Source organism: Marmota flaviventris, chromosome 10 (assembly GCF_047511675.1).
Source record: "Marmota flaviventris isolate mMarFla1 chromosome 10, mMarFla1.hap1, whole genome shotgun sequence".
In the NCBI taxonomy this organism is placed as follows: domain Eukaryota; kingdom Metazoa; phylum Chordata; class Mammalia; order Rodentia; family Sciuridae; genus Marmota; species Marmota flaviventris.
In genome coordinates this window covers 11,287,870-11,309,459 of record NC_092507.1, presented here as the reverse complement: position 1 = coordinate 11,309,459, position 21,590 = coordinate 11,287,870, and the positions used below count along the sequence as shown (strand labels likewise).

General features: G+C 58.7%; 1 protein-coding gene across 2 annotated transcripts in view; it reads right to left on the bottom strand.

Moving 5' to 3' along the window:
• Kazn (kazrin, periplakin interacting protein) overlaps positions 1 to 21,590 on the bottom strand; it is a 952,488-nt gene that overhangs the window by 12,865 nt on the left and 918,033 nt on the right. For both annotated transcript variants that reach the window (XM_071617362.1, XM_071617363.1), the window contains exons 11-13: positions 7,003 to 7,208; positions 6,407 to 6,525; positions 1,816 to 2,047 (exon numbers count right to left, since the gene is read on the bottom strand). In XM_071617362.1, coding sequence (XP_071473463.1) covers positions 1,816 to 2,047; positions 6,407 to 6,525; positions 7,003 to 7,208 — 557 coding nt within the window. The remainder of the gene's footprint in view (positions 1 to 1,815; positions 2,048 to 6,406; positions 6,526 to 7,002; positions 7,209 to 21,590) is intronic.

The window sequence follows — 21,590 nt, the reverse complement described above, 5'->3', positions numbered from 1 at the left end:
ATGGGGGGATGGATGGGAGGATGGAAGGGGGGATGGATAGGGGGATGGAAGGGGGGATGGATGGGAGGATGGATGGGGGGATGGATGGGAGGATGGATGGGGGGATGGATGGGGGATGGATGGGAGGATGGATGGGGGGATGGATGGGGGGATGGATGGGGGATGGATGGGAGGATGGATGGGGGATGGATGGGGGGATGGATGGGGGATGGATGGGAGGATGGAAGGGGGGATGGATGGGAGGATGGAAGGGGGGATGGATGGGGGGATGGATGGGGGGATGGATGGGAGGATGGATGGGGGATGGATGGGAGGATGGATGGGAGGATGGATGGGGGATGGATGGGGGGATGGATGGGGGATAGATGGGAGTTTGGATGGGGGGATGGATGGGAGGATAGATGGGGGGATGGATGGGGGATGGATGGGAGTTTGGATGGGGGGATGGATGGGGTATGGATGGGAGGATGGATGGGGGGATGGATGGGAGGATAGATGGGGGGATGGATGGGGGATGGATGGGAGTTTGGATGGGGGGATGGATGGGGGATGGATGGGGGGATGGATGGGAGGATGGATGGGGGGATGGATGGGGGGATGGATGGAAGTTTGGATGGGAGGATGGATGGGGGGATGGATGGGAGGATGGATGGGGGGATGGATGGGAGGATGGATGGGAGGATGGATGGGGGGATGGATGGAAGTTTGGATGGAAGTTTGGATGGGAGGATGGATGGGGGGATGGATGGGGGATGGGTGGGGGGATGGATGGGGGGATGGATGGGGGATGGATGGGGGGATGGATGGGGGATGGATGGGAGGATGGATGGGGGATGGATGGGGGGATGGATGGGGGATGGATGGGGGATGGATGGGGGATGGATGGGAGGATGGATGGGGGGATGGATGGGGGGATGGATGGGGGATGGATGGGAGGATGGATGGGGGGATGGATGGGGGGATGGATGGGGGATGGATGGGAGGATGGATGGGGGGATGGATGGGGGGATGGATGGGGGATGGATGGGAGGATGGAAGGGGGGATGGATGGGAGGATGGAAGGGGGGATGGATGGGGGGATGGATGGGGGGATGGATGGGAGGATGGATGGGGGATGGATGGGAGGATGGATGGGAGGATGGATGGGGGATGGATGGGGGGATGGATGGGGGATAGATGGGAGTTTGGATGGGGGGATGGATGGGAGGATAGATGGGGGGATGGATGGGGGATGGATGGGAGTTTGGATGGGGGGATGGATGGGGTATGGATGGGAGGATGGATGGGGGGATGGATGGGAGGATAGATGGGGGATGGATGGGGGATGGATGGGAGTTTGGATGGGGGATGGATGGGGGATGGATGGGGGGATGGATGGGAGGATGGATGGGGGATGGATGGGAGGATGGATGGGGGGATGGATGGGAGGATGGATGGGAGGATGGATGGGGGATGGATGGAAGTTTGGATGGAAGTTTGGATGGGAGGATGGATGGGGGGATGGATGGGGGATGGGTGGGAGGATGGATGGGGGGATGGATGGGGGATGGATGGGGGGATGGATGGGGGATGGATGGGAGGATGGATGGGGGATGGATGGGGGGATGGATGGGGGATGGATGGGGGGATGGATGGGGGATGGATGGGAGGATGGATGGGGGATGGATGGGGGGATGGATGGGGGATGGATGGGGGATGGATGGGTGGAAGGATGGGTGGGAGGATGGATGGATGGGTGGAGGGAGCGAGGCATGGGCGCCAACGGGTAGCCAGACAGTGGACACGCAGGAGAAGGCGGGGCTGCGGGGGGCTCACCTCCCTGCTGAAGTTCACTTGGTAGAGCAGCTCGATGCCCAGCAGGATGCTGACCTGGTGGAACTTCTTGGACACGCTCAGGTGCTTCTCCAGGTCCCGCTTCACGAGGGAGTGCAGCATCCGCCCGTCCACCAGGTGGTTCTGGAAGGCCTGGGAGTACTGGGACAGGCCGATGTCCTTCAGCCAGGCCTTGGCCACCCAGTGATGGTCCAGGTCGGCGGCTTTCGACAGGCTGGTGAGGGGACAGCCCGAGAGAGGGCGGAGGGCAGGCGTCAGGCCCCGAGGCCAGCGGGAGGAGGAGCGGAGGCGGGCAGGGAGGACAGGGACGGAGTGAGAGAGGAGGAGAGGAAGGGGCGGGGTCAAGGGTTAAGGACCAGGAAGGGGCCAGTGGAGGCCCGAGGACTAGGGATGGAGGGGACCGGTCCTATGTACCGTGCGTGACAGGGACCCTGACAGCGGGCAGAGGGACGCAGCAGGAAGCAGTGCCTCGGGGAGCTCCCACGCCTGGGCCACTTTTGCTTCTCGGGGACTCTGCAGAGTCCCGAGACCCCAGAGCCTCGTGTGGCCCACCCGAGGCACGTCCCCTCTGCCCTGGCCCCCTTGATGGCACTCTGGTCTGTTCTCCTGTTTGGAGACCATGAAAAGCCCTGAGGTGGCCCTCACAGAGTGTCCCCTCCCGGTGCGCCACACAGGTCCTGGTCCTGGGCGGCTCTGGTGTGAGGAAGGTGCCACCGTCCTTCCTTCTTCCCAGAGCCACACAGAGGTGCTGTGTGTTTTTCTTATTCAAGAACTCCCTCTCTCCTGCCACCTCTCTGCCATAGGTCAGGCTTCTCCGTGTCCCCCACAGAATAAACCTCAGGGCCACACACAGTAGGTCCACAACTAATGCTTCCAGTGGGTCTCAGGCTGGTGGGCCGTGGGGCGCTCCTGGCTGTCATCCCTCTGCCCGCCACATGGTGGCAGCCTCGCAGAAGGAATGAGGTCTGCGGGTCCCACCTGCAGGGACCCGTTAAGGACCAGGGCTGCCAGGCAGGAGCCAGGGAGCCCAGGGGACACGGAGGGAGGCCGAGTGCCAGGGAAAGTGGTGGTGGCTTGCAGAGGCACAGTGTCCTGCCCAGGAAGCGGGTCAGGCTGCCTGCCAGCTGCAGGTGGCCCCTCTCTGTCCTGCCTTCTTCCCGCCAGGACCTGGGGCGGGTCTCCTGAGCACCCAGTCTGGGTGCTGTCCTCTCTGGGTGAGTCCTCCCCAGGACTCTGATGGCATCCATGGGCTCCTCTCCCAGTCACAGGCACCACACAGGTGAGGCCCCAGGCCAGCAGCCCCTCCTCGCCTGCCTGTCCCCCACCCCCGACTTCCTGCTGATTTCCCGGGTCCGCGTCATCGTCCCCTCCCTGCTTTCCCAGCCTTGGCACGGCAGCGCCTCTGCTGTGGGTCCCTGCCGCAGCCTCACCCCTGCTTTTCCCCGTCCCTGTGGCCACAGCTGGCCCTGTGACAGCATCAACTGGGCGTGTGGCTCCAGGCCTGACACCCTGGTGGCTGTCCTCATGGCAACACAACCAGGGTCCTCTGAGTGGCCTCCGGGTACTGCCCACACGGCACTTGCTGACCTCCCAGCTGCTCCTTCCAGCCCTGTGAGATGGGCTCTGTCCCCCGCTCACTGTCTGAAGTCACCCCCCAAATCCTGCTGTCCTGTTTCTACTGCCGTCCAGGGCACTCGTCACGCATCACGGGTCTGGCCACCAGCTTTCCCTGCTGCCCGCCCCCAGGGAGAAGCCCCCGAGGGGCCGTGTCTCTGCAGAGCAGTGAGCCTGGATCGGGGCCACTCGGGCAGGCGGCCTCCCTCCACCTCCCTGAGGCCCTGGCCTCCCAGGGCCCCTGGGCTCCTCTGGGCCTGTGTCACCCCTGCCCTCTTGGCCGACTTCTGCTGACCCTGCTGGCCCCCGGGACTCATGGCTGGGTGAGGCCTCTCCGGGCCCCACCACGCCCCACCCAAGTTCCCAGCCGCGCGTCTGCCCTCTGCTGGCCCAGTCTGCTACCCCCCAAGGCCGTCAGCTCCTGCAGGGCAGGACCCCGCCGAGTCCCGCCTAACTTGGGCTTCACGCCGGCCGGTGTTGGTCGCAGCCCACGGTGTGACTGGGCAGGGCTGGGCATGGGGTGTGGGCTCCAGTCCACCCGGAGGCCGCTGCCAGGTGGGGCTCTGGAGCCCTGTGGGAAGAGGAGGCCGGGTGGACCCTCCACCCTCCAGGGCCAGCCTGGCTCTCACAGAGAGGCCTTCCCGGGCCCAGGCTTCGCGGCTCTAAACTGGATGCCGTTGGGCCAGGTTGTCACCCATGGAAACGGAGTGGCCTCCTCTCCTCCCTGAAGCAAGGGTTTGCCCAGCTGCTCGATGGTGTGGGGGCTGGGGTGGCGGGCGGGGAGGGGCCTCTCCCTACCTGCTCCAGAGAGGCCCATTCATCCTCAGCAACGTCCACCCCCACACTGACAGTTAATGCGCCCCCGCCCTTCAGATGGTCCTCTTTTCATAAAGTTGTCCCCACGGGGCCTCAGCTGGTGACACTCTCCCAGCTGCTGGGTGGAGCTATTGTAAGAGCCCGAGTCAACCAAACAGCAAAGCTCAGGAAGTGATTCTGACACTTTATAGAATTTGTCACCACCTCCTCCCTGAGCCAGGGCCAGATTAGACCCTGGAACCCAAGGCCAGGCACAGGAGGGACACAGTCTGGGTCCTTACTCAATGCAAAAAACGCAGGGCTGTTTCCGTCTTCACAATGGGGTATGAATGTCCGTCTGATGACTGATGGGTAAATAGAACTGCATTCATAGAGTTTCAGGTGATGGATTGGTAAGGGGTCGACGGGTTTCATTGTCACTATTTTGGGAAACTGGGCCCAGAGAGGGTAATATCATGCCCATAGTCACACAGGAAGTCCCAGGTGGAAATGTTCTCAGAGGTGACCTTATTTGGGGTTCTAATCCCACAGTCCATGAGCTCCTAAAAGTTTTGTGGGTGAAAAGAGGTTTTTTGGAATGCAAAGTTAAGTTAAGGTCGCATACGTTTCCTCTGGGGAAGGCCCCGAGGGCTCTTAATAGATTCTCCAAGGGGCCGAGATCCTCAAAGGTTTAAAAACCACTGTCCTAATTCACCCATTTCCTTTTACAGGTGGGGAACCTGAGTCCCAGAGGAGGTGAGGTCACAAGGCCAGTTCGGGACAGGCTCGATTTCCACGGGGATGGGAAACCACAATAAGGTCTGTCTCAGGGAGACCCGGGGTGCCCTGTGCTGTGGCTGGCGGACCCGGGGCCAGTCTGCTCAGCTCTGGTTCATGTCAGACTGTGGGCTCCTGGACATCCTCAGGTCAGGACTGTTTGGACTCATAGATGACAGATGTTTGTCCTCCGTGACCTTCAGTGTGCTGGGATTTGGAGGCCAGGCCTTTGGGAGATGGTCAGGGTCATGTGAGGCCCAGGTGAGCAGTTGCTCTCTCCCTCCCCCGCCCTCCTCTGCCTCTCGGTCTCCTGGTCCTGGCTGTGTGAGGCCACCTCGTCCGTCACCAGGAAGAGGCCTCAGCAGAGCCAGAACGTGAGGAACAACCTCTGCTGTCCAACACTGGCCACTGGAGACTCAGCTCCGGCTAAGGCAGCCGTGTTTCAGGGGAAGCTGGGCGGCCGGACTCCCCGCGTCCTCCAGGGCTGAAGCAGGCCACCCTGCCTGGGTAGTGGACACAGGCCACATTGACGGACTCTGTGGGGTGTGGGTGGGGCGGGAGGGCTCCGGAGAGACGGAACTGGGCGGGAGGCGGGTGGTGAGCGAGGAAGGCCTGGGACCCTCAGGAGCTCAGGAGGGGAACCCCGTGGGGGGCACCCCTGGTCCTACGGGTCACCCTGCCCCCTTGCCTCAGCCCCAGCCCTGGCCTGTAGGACGGGCCACCAGCCTTCTGGATACTTGCTGAGAGTGGCCGCCCTAGATTCTGACCCGGTCTCTGCATGTCCCGCCACCTCAGAATCCCGCAGGCCAAGGACCCCGCTGCTGGACCCACAGGACCTGGTTTTCCTGTTTGCAGACCGGCCGGATTCTCCACCCCCAGCCCCTCTCCCTTTGATCCTGAAGCTGCTTCTGCAAATAACAGCACACGCCACCAGGTTTGACTAATTAACTGCACAAAACTGATGGGGCCCAGTGAAGGAGATGATTATGCAAAACAGAAAGTGTCACATTTAAAGCCCGGTCCTCCCCTCCGCAGGCTGAGACCCACGGGGGTCCTTCCCTTCTCCCTGGTGCTGCGGGGTCAGCGAAGGGCCCCTCAGGAGAGAGGGAACAGGAAGCCGGGCAGGTGAGCAGGGAGGGCAGCAGACCAGTGGCTGGTCAGGGAGGCGGAGAGCGCCCGGGACCCTGCGCCGCAGTGGGGTGTCCTGGGCCCTTGGGGAGCGGGCACCACCTTCCTTGCATGTCCATCTCCGCGCAGTGACCGGGGTGTGGCTGGGCCTCTCGGTCACACCCCGACACCCCTCCTGGGGCAGCTCACGGAGCCCCGATGCCCCGCGGCTGTGTGCTGAGGCTGAGTGGACGGCCCGCCCGTCCCGAGCGTCACTCACCTCCTGCCCGCCTCCGCGTCGCGGTAGTCCTCGATGGCCAGGCGGAGCTTGCGCCGGTGCAGGGAGCTGCACACGCCCAGGCCCAGCTCCAGGTCCTCGTCACTCAGGCTCAGCAGCACCTGCTCCCGGGAGGGGGCACTGAGCACCGGGGAGGGGCACGGCGGGGAGCAGGGACTGTCCTGAGCGCCCGGGTGTCCCCGGCCCTGCTTGCTGCCGGTTGGGGCCACACGCAGGGGTCTGTTGGTGAGGGCCCCTCCCCTTGTCCCCCTGCCGGCCTCCCCTGGCAGTCGGGCACCAAAGTCTCCCTGCAACCTGCCCTGGCTGCTGCCCATCACGAGAGTCGCCACCACAGGCTTGGGTCGCTCCCTCCAGCCAGTCCCACCTCCCTCCCACCAGGCAAGGAAGATTGGCCCCATTTTAAAAGTGAAGTGGCTGAGGTCCCCAAAGACTGTGTTTTGCAAGGGAGACACTGACCTCGCAGGGACCCCGACGTCCCAGCATGGAGTGGCCGCCCCTGGACTGGCCCTGCTCCTGACCGCACAGGGGGAAGAGGTGGGAGGGCGTGGGCCGGGCCACGGTGGGCCAGAGCCGCCTACCTTCCCGCTCTTGACGTTCTCTGCGCAGGCCTTGACGTACATGGGCATGGCCATGACCACCTCCAGCCAGGCCTGGACGGCGCCCGCCTTCCAGTGGGACATGGGCGTGCTCCTGACCAGCTCCACCTGCTGCAGCCGGTCCACCTGCTCCTCGCCCTCCGACAGGCTGAGGCTCTGCCGCGTGGGGCTGCACTGGCTGTCGGAGTCTGCAACACACAAGCACACGCGGCCACGCTGGGGACAGGGCCGCAGGGACCGGCTGGGCAGGCCTCTCTTCCCCACGCCTCTCTGGTCTTCAACATCAAAATGGCTTTGGTCGGTTTGTGCCTGCCATCTCTCCCCCATGAGAAAAGTCATCTCGGCCCCCTCCAAAGAAAACGAGAAAAATGATGAACTGGTTTCAGAAAGGAGTGGGGACCTCCCTGCCACCCGGAGGCAGCAGCTGTGACCGCTGAGCTCCACATTCTTTGGGCGACACAGACGTCCCTCCCCCCACGCAGACACACACGCTAGCACTGATGCTGTCACTCACACGGGGCCTTCCCTCTCAACAGACACCTGCAGCACCTTGGGACGGCCGGGGACTCACTGGAAGGGTCCCCTGTCATTGATTGTACCTGCTTCCTATGGATGGGCAGTTTCCAATTTTTCTCTATTGTAAACAACACGGCGGCCGTTATCTTTGGGCAATGGGGTGATTTACTTTCTGGGAAGAAATGTGACCGGGCTCCACCCCTGAACATGCTCACGCCAGTGTCTGGAGTGGCGCTCACGGACGCTCACGGAGAGGAAAAGAAATAAGTCCCTCCATCAACATCCGAGCCCCGCCCTGCAATCTATCTGCTGGGACCACACCCGGTAAATATATAAGATGCAGGTGGTCAGATGGACCCAATCCATCAAGAAGTCTCTCTAAAATAGGCTTAAAAAAGGGGTGGGACAGATTCGACACCTGGAGAAATAACAAACATTAAAAACACAACCCTGATTAGAAATACCCCTGCCCAACATGCTGTATCATAAATCATTATAATGATGTAAAAATGCTTATTCATCAGAACAAACAGGGCACAGTTGAAACTGTGAGTCCCTAAGGCACACCCGTGCTCTGGGCGAGGTACCCGGTGCTGGGGAGAACAGGATTTTTCTGCCCACTATTCCTTTGTTATTATCAAACTTCCATAATAAACGTGCATAGTCTGACTATGAAAAAATATGGAAAGATTAAAAGCCAGGAAGCAGTGACTTGGTTATTGATGAAGGTCCGTTTGAATGAATGATGCGCATTCGTGTTGGAACTCACGCAATCAATGCAGTTAATTTAAAAGTCCGTAATGGAAGGATATTTTTGACGTGGGAAAACGCTCATCTTCTGTTTCCAAGTGAAAAGGGAAAAACTTGCAGGCACCATAATTATGCTCCTGTATGTATACATGTGTCCCTAGTTCCCGGTGGACCATGTGGAGTCGGTCTCTGGAGGCGGGATGGGTAATTGTGCCCGAGTACGAGCGTGTGTGAGTTCACACACGTGTTGGGAGGGTCTGTGAGCACACGCCTAATTTTCTGTTCTCCAAGTTTTTTTTTGCAACAACCGGGGATGGGCTGAGTATCCCTCATCTGAAACGTTGGGAGCCGTGTGTTTGGGATTTTGACTTTGGAATCTTGCACGTACATAATGAGAGGCCCTGGGGCTGGACACAGGTCTAAAGGTGACCCTCGGTCCTGTTCCACGTGCACCCTATACACAGGGACTGAGGTGATTTCATACCAATGTTTTGCATAACTCTGTGCATGGAACAAAGTTTCACCGGGTGGAATTTTCCATCTGTGGCATGACCTGGGCACTCAGCACAGGTCGGATCTGGGAATAGTTTGGATTTGGGGAATAGGGATGATCAAGCTGTGTTGTTTGAAATCCAGAAAAGCCCACAGTCTAGAAGCTTCTCCCAGGTTTTACGGCCCTTCCCCAGCGCCTTCCCTCCCTGATTCATACTCCTCGAGGGACTCTTAAAGCCACTGTGCCCACACGTGACCTCACGCGCATCTGGGAGCCCATCTCCCCAGGCTGCTTCCTCCCAGGGCCTCGTGCCTCAGTCTCCCCACCGTGAACAGCCCAGTGCTGCTCTCTGCCTCCCTCCTCCACCCCGGGCTGCTGGGGCACACAGGGCTGAGAGGCCACGGCCGGCCTTATTGGATTCCCTTCCTGGGTGGTTGGAGGCCTCTTTCCAGCCTGGGAGATGGAGAGGGGCACAGAGCCCTGGGCAGTCTTGTTGCCGTATGTGTGTCCCCGTGATGTGGCCGCAACAGCCGCCGCCCCTGGGCCCAGGGCTCTGACGGGCTGCCACGCCCAGGGCCCCTCTTGCTGGTGCTGGCTTGCAGGGAAGTCCTTCCAATAGGGCCAGGACTCCAAGTTCCACAGGGTTGGACCTTGGGAACCCCGGCGGGGCCTTCCACATCTGTTACAGGCTTCTGGGGAAATGATAGACGCAGGGTGGCTGAACCTGGTCACTCAGAGTCGCAAGACGTGGTCTTCGTCGCTTTCATTTGGACCAGGCTTTGGGGCTGAAGAGAACTGAGCTTTGGGCAAACTTCACAAAGCCTCAGTTTCTTCATCTATAAAATGGGTATAATGACAATATCTGCCTCGGGGGTTGACAGCATGTTTTGAACTCTGAATATGAAGCCACAGGAGCCCTAGGTCAAGATGGCGGCTCTGGTAATCAGGGGCCCCTCCCTGGGGCTTGGGCACATTGGGAACACACCCAGCATCTGCAGTGGCCCCATGCATTTCTGGGATAAAGTGCGTCTCAAGTTCTGCTCAGGAGCCTAGCGGGGACCCTGGTCCTCCTCTGCCCAGCTACACTCCAGCCGGGGCCAGGTGGTGTGTGGGGGTCCAGTGCCAGGCTGTGGGGGGATGAGGAGGGAAAGAGAGGGGGAGGGGGAAGCAGGCTGGGGGAGACCCGGTGATGAGTGGTGAAGGGAGGTGAGGGAGGAGGGGTGGGGGTGACAGGTAAGGGCAGTGAGTGCTGACTGTGTGGGTGGCTCTGAGCCCGGCCTGGGCGGCGGCCTCTTAGGAACAAGCTGGCCTCACTGGGCCCTCGCTCATGGAGTCCAGGGCCAGGAGCTCTGGGGCCGGGCTGACCTCCTGCAGCCCCCACTTTTGGCCTTCTCCATAGACGACCCTCAGCACCCCCCGCCCAGCCCAGGAGCGGGGCAACAGAGGACTGGGGGACAGTGTCTTTGGGGTCATAAACCCTTACTTAAGGACGATTTCCCAAATGCAGGCATCAGGGTGCCAGCTTCTGTGCCTGGGATTCCGTCATTCCCCGACCCTCGGTCCCCAGAGTGGGAATAGCTCATGTTCACGGCCGGCTGCTGGGGGCGGGGCTGGGGAGTCAGAGGCTGGCGGAGCCCCTGGCAGAGTCGGAGGAAGTGTCACCGAGCGGTGGCCGCTCTGGATCCTTCCAAACACCGGGAGGACTGTGGGGACTTGGGGTCGAGGGGTTCTGCGCATGTGCCACAAAATATTAGTGACCCAAGTACAGCTGATAATAGCACGGCTTCCGGGGCCCGCAGAGCGGTGCTGCCCAGCACAGGGGTCTGCAAACTCCAACCCCGAGCCTAAATCCAGACCTTTGCATGGTTTCTACTTAGAGTTTTGCCTAAGGCAGGTTTCATGCCATAGTGGTGGCCGCGCTGAGTGGTTGTGGCAGAGGGGTGTGGCCTGCAAAACCTGAAATAATGACTACTGACCTATCGCAAAAACCAAACCCAACCAAAAAGCCCCTACAGAAAGCCCCAGCCTAGAGGTTCAGAGGAGGGCACTGGGGGAGGAGAGGCCCTGCTGGCTTCAGGTCTGTGGCTTATCAGCCGGAGGATCCTGGGCAAGTGATCTCTCTGTCACTTATGGGCTAGAGCTGTGTCCTCAGAGCCCTTGTGTAAGTACAAATACACCCTGGATTTTGAACACACGGGGGGTGGGGAAGATTATAAAGTATCTCATTCATAATTTCTACATCAATCACTTATTGAAACGGCCTTTGGGAGATATTGTTGTAAGTGAAATACATTATTAAGATTCGTTGCAGGGAGGGGTTATGGGGTAGGAAAGATGGTGGGATGAGATGGACGTCATTACCCTAGGCACACGTACGATTGCACAAATGGTGCGTCTCTACACCACGTACGAACAGAGCATTGAAAAGTTGTGCTCCGTTTGTGTATGACGAGTGGAAATGCATTCTGCTGTCAGGTACAACTAAGTAGAACAACAACAACAACAAAAGATTCATTGCACCTGTTTCTTCTTACTTTTTTAGTGTGGCTACCAGAAGATCTAAAATGACACCTGCGACTGCACTGGGTCTCCCGGACAGGCTGGTCTGAACTGAAGATGGTTCTCAGCTGTTCTTTTTCTCATTCTGTTTCCCCTGCTCCATTGAATGGAGTTAAACTATTTCTGCTTTTAGTGCAGTGGTTCTCAAAGTGTGGTCCCTGGACCAGCAGTAGCAACAAATCTTGGGAACTTGGTAGGGAAGAAAGTTCTCGGCCTGCATGCCAAGGTTCTAAGGGGGGGTGGTGGGGGAGGGCGTCCAGCGGTCTAACCAGCCCTCCAGATGACTGGCAGGCTTGAATTCTAGAACCACTGACTTCATGCTCACCCCTAAAAATTACTATGCGTATTTAACTTACCAAAACCTAGGGCTGATCATCATCTTAATGCCCTGTCCTAAACTGTCAGAATTATTTAAAGGAGTGATTCCCATCCTCCTGCTGACCCACATGCTACTGTGTCCAGTATTTTAATTCTGTTCTTTTAAGAAAATTCCATAATTTGGATATTGTCATCATGATTATTTTATGATAATCATTGCTTAAAACAATTCACCCACGTTTACGGGTTTCTCTGATCATAACTGCTTGTTCCTTCTGAACTCATTTTTCTTATTTCTGAAGATCATTTTTAAGAGTCTTCTTTGATGAAAAGTACTTAACTGCTAAAGTCTTACAAGTTTCATCTGTTTGAAAACAGTCTCTATTTTGTCCTTTTCTTCAAGCGTTTTGCTGGGGACTCCATTTGGAGTTGACAGTCACTGTCTTGTAGCACTTGGATGGTGCTGCTCCACAGTCCCCTGTCTTCCTCTTGCTAAACGGAAGCCCATCTCACTGTTACACTCTCAGTTGGCTACCCTTAAGATTTTCTCTTTGTCTTTGGTGCTCCAGTGTCCTGACAGTGAGGCTAGATGTGAATTCCTTTTTATCAATTCTGCCTGCATCTATGGGATATTCTCTCTCTCTCTCTCTCTTTTCTTTTTTTTTTTTGGTACCAGGGATTGAACCCAGGGACACTTAGCCACTAAGCCACATCACCAGCCCTTTTTATGTTTTATTTTGAGACAGGGCCTCACTAAGTTCCTGAGGCTGGTTTTGAACTCACGATCTTCCTGCCTCAGCCTCCCAAGTTGCTCAGATTACAGGTGTGCACACTGTGCCCGGCTCAACCATTGTCTCTTAAAATATTACCTCTTCTCCATTTTTTTTTCTGTGCTCCCCTTTGGGAAACCAATTAAACATTAGATGGATTTTAAAATTCTGTCTTTGCTACTTTTAGCCTAGTGTTTCCCAGCAGAGCTTTCTGTGATGATGGAAATGTGACTTGATCTTCCCTGTCTCACTTGATAGCTGCTAGTCACGCATGGCTGTGAGCATCAGTGATGTGACTGTGCAACAGAGGAACTGATTTTTACTTTTTAAAAAAATTTTACCTAATTTAAATAAAAATGTAGACAGCAACATGTGGCTAGTGGCTTTTGTATTTGACTGGACAGCTTAAATTTCTCCTTCATCTCTCTACATCACATTCTTGGTATGCAATTTCCTTAGGTCTGTTTTCCATTTTATAAATTCTCTCTTCAGCTATTTAGTCCACTGTTTTAACTCATTCATCCAAGCACTTATTTATTTATTTTCTAAATGTTATCAACTATATTTTATAGTTCCAAAAAGTTTGGTGTGTGCCATCCTCACCATGCCCCAAGTGGCCATCCTCTTGCCGCAGGCACTGCCCCCTGCCCCCCCCCCACCTCCGCCACACATACACACTCTGCCCATTCTGCTGCTCTGCTGCCATGGGAAGGTACCCTGCCCCAGCGTGAGTCCCTTAGGTCAGAAGACAGGCCTGTTTATGTTTTTATTACCCAAACTGGTACATGGTGACACTCAGTGCTTTGTCGTGGGGATGCTGGCCAGGATTGCTTACCTGGCAAGAGATGGGATGGTGAGTAGGAGTGGGGACTTGCTCTCTGAGCCTGGGAAATTGCTGTTGGCCCTGCCTGCTGAGCTGCAGAGCTAGAAGCCTTCTCGTGGGTCAGAGTGAGATTCAAACAGACAGACAGACTGACGAGAGACAGAGAGACAGAGACAGACTTTACATGATCCAAAGGCCTAGAATAGGGACAGAGTTGATGTAGACATGGGTGCCCACCTGTGTCTTGGGGTTCTCCTTGTCTGCCTGTCTTTTAGGACAATCTCCCAAACACCCAAGCACCTGAGCACTAATTCCACATTCAGGGACACCCAGGCCACTCTCACTAAGCTGCTGGGGCCTCTGACAGGTCAGCAGGAGTGAAGGTCAGCTGGCGTGAAGGGCACGGCAGCAGGATGGCGGCTCTGGTGGCGGTGAGCCCTGGGCTGACAGAGCGGACGCAGCGTGATGCCCAAGCGCCAGACCCGGGTACCTGGCAGAGGCTTTGAGAAACCTCTGCTTCACCCCTTTCCTCCACCTTTGCCCCAGGACAGTGCCTCCTCACCCCCCCACAGCTTGACATCTGCATCTGAATGAGGTCAGCCTTGGCCCACAGGCCTGGCCCCGGGATCCAATCACAGGGAGCAAGGGGCTACTCTGAGCCTGGAGCATCCCCCACTCCACTTTATCAGGGTCACGGGAAGTTCGCGGGGCCCCACGGGGCGGGTGCAGATCCTAGGACTGGAGGGTGCTCCCGAGGGTGTTTGGCCCATCTGTCGTGGGCAGGACCTGCCCTTAGAGGACGAGCACAGTCGGCTTCCCTGAGTGGTCTTAGGACCAGGACGTCACCCCCAGGGGAGCTTAGAGGTGAGGGAACCTGCTGGCTCCTTCACCTGCCTGACTCCCACCTGCCCGGAGAGCGGGGGTCAGCCCCACTCCTGGTGGCCGAGCCCTGGGAGGTGGCATGCTGCACCCTTGTCCCCATGCCTGTGACCTCTGAGCACCACTGGCCACACCTGTGGATCCTAACTTAAACATCTGTCTCTCCCACTCGCTGTCCAGCCCACAGGGACAGCAAGGCGTGGTCTAGCACCAAGGGTTTCCTTCCTTCCTTCGGGAGGCCCTAAGCAACCTAGGGAGACCCTGTCTAAAAAAAAAAAAAATATATATATATATATATATGGGGCTGGGGATGTGCCCACTGGTTGAGGCACCCCTAGGTTCAAGCCCCGGTGCCAAACATTATGTTTATATATATAAATCTTTGAGCCTTTCCCCAGATGGCAGCTGTGACCCATGCCCAGGGCTCCCACGGCTCCTTCTGGTGCCCTCAGCTCCACTGACTTGGCTCCTACTTCTCTGGGGTTAAAATTTGGGACTAGAAGTGGAGCCCCCTGGAGCTTGGCAGGGAAGCATCAGTCCCAAGTGACATTTGTGTGCCTGGGTCGGGGTGGCAGAGAAACAGGCTTCCCTGGAGGGAGGTGGCAGATGTGTCCAGTCCCCGTCTGATGGGCCACTGCCCCCTGGGCTAGACCTCCAGTGGTGGCCAAGCACCTGGCCCTGCTGCCACTGAGGCGGGGGGGGTTAGGCCGGGCGAGGGGTCCAAGGCTCCTGGCTGAATCCCCTCCCTTGGGAGTCTCCTCCTGTCCCTGGACTCCCGCCTGGAGTCATCGCCACCTCTGACCCTGCCTCACCCGCCCTTCCATTCCGTCCTCCTCGGGCCCAAGGTCATTAAGACACCAAGCCAAGCGCCCCGGCCTGGGGACCTCCTCTGCTCAACCCTGGTGACGTCCCGGCTCCTCCTCAGGCCCTGTGTGCCCAGCCCTGCCCACCTTGCCTTCCCGGGTCTCTCCCCGTGGCCTGGCACCCTGGGGTCCTGCGTTTCCCGGTGTCCCGACACCCGGCTCCAATCCACCCTACTTCTCGGCCTGAATGGAGGCTGCTGCTCACAGTCCTTCGGGCTCTGCTCCAGGGAGTCCTCTCCTGGTCACTAGAGTAGGTGGCTCTGCCCCCAACACACACACACACACACACACACACACACGCACACGCACACGCACATGCACACACACGCGCACACACACTCATGCTCCCACCAGCTCATTCATTCAAGAACCGCTCTGCACAGCGCCTCTCCCAGCCGCGGTGGATTCCAGACGGATCCTTACTTGAACATCTGTCTCTCCCACTCGCTGTCCAGCCCACAGGGGCAGCAGCTGGGCCTGTTTTCACCCTACCCGCGCCATCTCTAGTGCCTAGCAAGACCCTGAGCCAGTGTTTTACAAAGTGCATGAGTCTGTAGCGTTTATTTGCCGGTTTCTGTGGCACAATTACACCCCAGTGGCTGTCCCTGGGTCGAGGAGGAGATGGGCAGCTGCATGAGTGGCCCGGGCACCTGCTGCCTGGGGTTGGTTAAAGGAAGGGAGCAGGGCGGCGGGGCAGGGAGCGGGTCCATCTTCTCCCGGCTGTGCCTCCTGCATCCCTGGGCAGCCTGCCACGCCACCTCTCCTGTCCCCTCTGCCTGTGGCAAGCTGTCTCTGCCGCCGCACTCTGACATGTGGGGCTGGGTCGTTCTCTGCTGCGGGGACACTGTCCTGTGCACTGAGCTGTGCTGCAGCTCCCTGGCCTCCACTCACCAGGGGCCAGTGAGCGTGGGAGGTGCCCGTCCTTCTCAGTGCCGCATGGTGCCCTGCCCTGCCCTGCCCTCAGTGCTCAGACCAGCTCTGCCCAGCAGCCCACGAAGGTCAGATCTTCCTGCCCTTGGGAGGCGGCAGGGGAACCCCGTCAGCACTTTCAGAGCCAACAGCTGAGTCTCATTTTTAAGCCCTGCTCCTGCTCTGTAATGTGAACGCTGACCTTCGGTGGCCCCGTGATGGCCGTCACGTTGGATGCCTCCAATCTGGGCTCAGAGACAAGGGCAGGCCCCTTGCTGCCCAGCACCCGGGAGCCGAAGGCGAGGGACTGGAAAGAGGTGCTTGGCCCAGGTGAGCGCCTGTGGGTGAGCAGAGGGGAGCTGGGCCGACAGCACACAGCAACCCTCGGGGACAATCCAGATGGGGCGGCGGAGCCGTGAGTCCTGACAACCCTGCCGTGGGGTTTCCCTCCCCCAGCGCACATCAGTTGTTAATATGAAAGAATCGGATACAGCCCATTGCAATTTTGGCTTCTTGAAAAACCAGGAGCTCTGGACACGCCAGGCTGCCCCCCTAGCCTGGGCCTGCTTGCTGGGACTGGGCAGGGGCGCCCTTCTTTCCCAGGGTCCCCACGGGCCCCTCCACTGACCCGCCTGTCACTGACCCGCCTGTCACTGACCCGCCTGTCACTGACCCGCCCGTCACTGACCCGCCCGTCACTGACCCGCCCGTCACTGACCCGCCTGTCTGCCGCTGCGTTTGAAGCACAGCTGAAAGGAGGCACCTCAGCGCCTAGCGTGTGGCACACGGGAGAGCTGGTGGGGGACGGTCCTTCACTGTGCACTCTGTCCTGGGGCCTGTCAGAGCTCGCCTGGCACTGCACAGGTTCAAGGTAATCCCAGTGCACACCGCCAGGCCTCCTGAGCCTCACCACCAGGCCCCCTGAGCCTCACCGCCAGGCCTCCTGAGCCTCACCGCCAGGCCTCCTGAGCCTCACCGCCAGGCCTCCTGAGCCTCACCGCCAGGCCTCCTGAGCCTCTCCGCCAGGCCTCCTGGACCTCACCGCTACCCTGGCCTGGTGATCGACAGCTGCAGACCTGAGCTCCCTGTGTCCTCCCTGCGAGGCTGACTCAAGGCCCCGGAAGACCCAAGTGACAGAGGAGGGAAGTGGCGCTCAGGAGAGCCCGTCAGTGTGTGGAGCCTGGCTTTGCCCACCAGCCCAGGCCTCCTCTCTAGGGTCTCCCACAGCCCTGGGCAAGTGGCTGCATGTCCTTGACACCTCTCTCCGTTTGGGATTCCATCTCTGCAACAGCGAAGGGTTTACCTTAATTTTAAAGAGGGGGAAACGGAGGCTCAGGGGACGGAGTGACGGCTGGGGGTCACACGGCCCTTGGCACTGCCTCAGGGTGGAACCCTCGCACCCCAGCCCCTCGCTGCAGCGGGCTGGTTTTGATCAGTTCTGCTCAGCTGCCAGAGCCGGCTGGGCACTCCCTGCAGGAAGAGACAGGGACCTGCCCAGCTGCAGTCCCTGATCCGGCCTATTATCTCCAACCCTCCACCTGGGGACAAACCCTCAGTGTCCCCTGGCTTCCTACACTCTCCTCCCCATCTCTGTGGCTCTGGCCTCTACGGTGACAGCTGTCAGGGCTGCCTGCTCCTCTCCCTGGCCCATGTGCCCCAGACCTTGGGCTCCACGCCACCCCAGGGATATCAGCCTCCTAACAAGGAAGGAAGCTGTCCCTGTGCAGGCACGGGGCCAACCTGGGTGTGACTGCCATCTCTGACCTGTCCCAGGGCAAGCAATTAGGCAGCTCAGAGCTTCCAAAGAGTGTCAGAGGGCTGGAGGCCAGGAGGGGCCAGATCCGCTCCCCGGGCTTCAGGGGTGGGAAGACCAGGCCTCCTCAGGAGCCTAGAACAGGGGTCTGACTGATCCAAGCCTGAGTGCCCACCAAACATGGTTCAGGCAGGCTTACTTCCAATTTGGGGCTCACCATCCAGTGTCCACGGGGTACCACAGGCTCCTGACCAAGACCGGCAGGTCCACCTGATGCTCAGCAGAAGATAGGCCACACTTCAGGAGTCTGAGGTGACAGATGTCACACACAGAACTCTGACTTCACCCAGCCTTGACACCTGGCCCCCACCTCCCGGCTGTGCACCTCCAGGGAAGTCGGGGACCCTCTCTGTGACTCTGTGACTCTGACCTCTAGGGACAGGGACAGGAGGTGCTGTGGTCTTCTGAGGCCAGCTTGAGGTGGCGATGCATTGCACCCCCCTTTGCTCTCTGCTCTGCAGGCCTGGAGAGGCCCCTTGCAGCAGCTGTGTGTGGGGGCCTGGGATTTCCTCCCCCTGCAGGACCCTGGGCTGTCCCAAGAAGGTGGCTTCCTTATGGTGGCCTTGGCAGGTTGACACTGCATCTCAGGGACTCAGTGCTGCCCCCTTGGCCTCTGCCCCATGTCACCCCCTGTCACTGAGTCCTGCTAGGGCCGTCTGTTATACCAGACGCCAGGCCTCAGCCTGGGACCTCCTGAGTCAGCAGGTGTGGGGGGACCGGAGTCTCTGTCCCCAAACCCCAGGCAGGGGCAGGTTTGACAGCTACCCGTCTACGGTGGTTCTCCAACCCCCTTTTTCTCCTTTTTGAAGGGTCTATCATGAGACCCTTCAACTGGATTCCTCCACAGAAGTCCAGTGTGTAACCGAGAAGCGGGGGGCTTCCGGCTGGAGGTGGTCTGCAGCAGCCGTGGCCACAGTGAGGGACCCCTCGGGGTTCCACGGAACACAGTTTGCAAACTTCCTAACTACTCCACTCTCTTCCTCTTTGGGGTTGAGAAACTGAGCCCCAAAGAGTTGCCTGCTTAAGGCTTGTGTCCCATCCTGCTGGAGAGACTTTCTGGAGCTCTCTGTGGACGTGCTGACCCTGAGGGGAACTTGGGACCATGGTTGGTCAGAGACTGTTGTGGACACCAAGGACATGAACGCCGTCTCCAGACAGCGGGGATGAGCCTGGTGTTGCCTCTTCCTGGCTGTGTGACCTTGGACAAGGAGTCACCTCTCTGTGCCTTGGTCTGTTCCTCTGTGTTGTTGGGAGGGGAGTGGGGCAGGCCTCAGGACTGTCCGCCTGGTCTGGCCTTGGCCTTGGGCACATCTCCTCATAAGGACTCCACTCCCAGGGGCTGGGGGGGGGGGGTTCTGCTTCAGGCCCTGGCACCTGGCTGCCTCCCTCGGTCCAAAGGTCCCTAGGTAACCACAGCAGGGAGCCTGCTTCTACCTGGATTCTAGAGGGACAGAGATGTCGGGCTGATGGCTTCAGGTCACAGGTCTCAAACTCCCTGTTCCAAGGCAGAGAAGCCCGATTCTCCTCCACAGCAACCCCAGAGCTGAGCTGGGACCAGGGACAGGGGCTCGCAGCCCTGGCACGGCAGTGGGAGGGGCCTGAGGCTCACACAACCCAAGGCCCCAATTCCCCCAGGGACAAGTCTTCATTGAGTCACTTCAGGTTCAAGGTACATCAAGCTGCTTCCACACTTTTCCCCAAAACATCCCGTTAAAACATGTCACAAGCCACAGGACCACAGGTCACAGGGTGGCCCTTCTGGTCTCTGAAGCTCATGGAGCCTTCACATTTGAGTCTCTGTGAGGTGGGGGCTACTGACCCATTTGACAGCCGAGGACACCAAGGCTTACGGGTTACAGAATCTGCTGGAAATCGCATGCAGGGTCAGAGCTGGGAGGAACAGCGTGGGCGTGGCCTGGAACCCACTGGTGGGCTGCAAGGGTCCCTGGATGGGTCCCCCAGGATTGCACGAGGCACGTCCTTGTAGCCTGGAGGATTCTGGGGGTGTGGCGTGCAACTTCACAGGCTCCCTTCCTCATGCAAGGAACGGCCACTTACGGGTGACACACTAGAAAGCAACCAGGGGTTTCCCAACCCTGAAATTCAGGGAGGTGTCAGGCCAGCAGGGCACTTCCTGGGCTCCAACTCCGCCTGGCAGTGTGGCAAGGCTCCCCGGGGCACCTGCTGCTGAGCGGAAGTCCCGCTGCACCCAGGAAGAGTGGGCAAGGGCTCAGCTGCTGCTGCTGTTGCCTAAAGATGAGGGCTCACGGGGCTGGGGGGGTCCTCTGTGGCTGTGGGGGACAGCGGGCATGGCCACCGGGCAGAGGGCTGCATACTGGCCCTGCTCCTGGGAACTGGGCCTTAGGATGCCATGTGAGTGTGGCTTTGGCCTGAAATCTCCACACCCTGCTGCCACCCTAGACGGACACCCTCAAATTTTCTGCAAAGTGACACTTTACAGCCATGACTTTGATGTTTTAATAACTTCTACCCTGCAAACCTCTAAGTCGGGTTTGTTTACAGGGCCTTATTTGTCATGCAAAGACACGGGTCTGTCCTTTTACAAAATGAATCAGTGAATAGGTGCCCCAGGGAGTCTTTGGGAGGTGGGGGACCAGGGCACGTTGGGCCTCACCCACGGGGCTCCCACCTGACGAGGCTTCAGAGCCCTTTGTCCCAGGAGTGTGGGGGGTGTCTGATTTGTTAAAGTGAAAGTTTCCCAGAGAGGACTCACAGGTATTTTAAAAGTCACATTGCCACGGGGCTGTCCCCACGGTGTGGCCCACTCTGCCCTGGCCCCGTGAGACATGGCGCAGTAGCCTGCAGTCTGGTCTCAGGCCTGCTGATGGCACAGGGGCACAGTGCTGCCGCCTTGGCCTCGGCCCATGTCACCTCCTGAGACTGAGCCTGTGTGGGGGATTTGTTGAATACATGCCCAGATCCTGGGCAGGCCTCAGCCCGGGACCCCTGAGTCAGTGGATGTGGAGGGGCCGGGAGTCTCTGTCCCCAAACCCCAGGAGGGGTCAGGGGACAACTACCCATCTATGGTGGTTCTCAAACCTCCTTTTTCTCTTTTTTGAAGGGTCTATCAGGGGACCCTTCAAATGGACTCCTACACAGAAGTCCAGCGTGGGGCTTCCTTCCGGCTGGAGGTGGTCTGCAGCGTGAGCTACGGCAACACTGAAGCCATTCCGAGGGAACCCCTTGGGGTTCCACGGAACACAGTTTGCAAACCTACTATTTATTTTACTCTCTTCCTCTTTGGGGCTGAGAAAACAGGAGCAGCTCCTGGCCACAAGCTCACCAGGTGGTGGGTGGTGAGGGGTGGGAGGGCCTGCGCCCTCAGGACCACAGCTCTGGTGCAGGCGCACCTCCAAGGCAGGCAAATGGCGTCACCCTGCTGCGGCCATCTGGCCAGGGAGAGGAGGGCAGGGCAGGGTGGGCTTTTCTCACTGATTAACAAGCCTGTGGGAGGGTTAACTGAGTTAATCAGGGAGAATGCACAGCACAGAGCCTGGCCTATGGGAAATGCTTAATAAGTGTTAGATATTATTATTGTTGTTACTGTTGTCGGTCACACCGGTTGGAGTCTGCTGGCACAGGTGGGACAGCACTCGGAAGAACCACCGAGGACAGCCCTGTAGGCCATACACTGCGCAACTCAGGGGAGAATGGAACCTTCTAGAGTAGTGCAGTGCACAAGCTGGGCAGCTGGACACTGGCCTGGATGCTCTGACAGCCCTACTCTAGTTTCTGACTAACAGACATCACTGCGAGCTGGACTGTTTACAGCAAGATCTCTTTGGAGATGGGACACAGCCCAGTGGTAGCCTTCCCGAGCAGGCACAAGGCCCTGGGTTTGATCCCCAGCATTGAC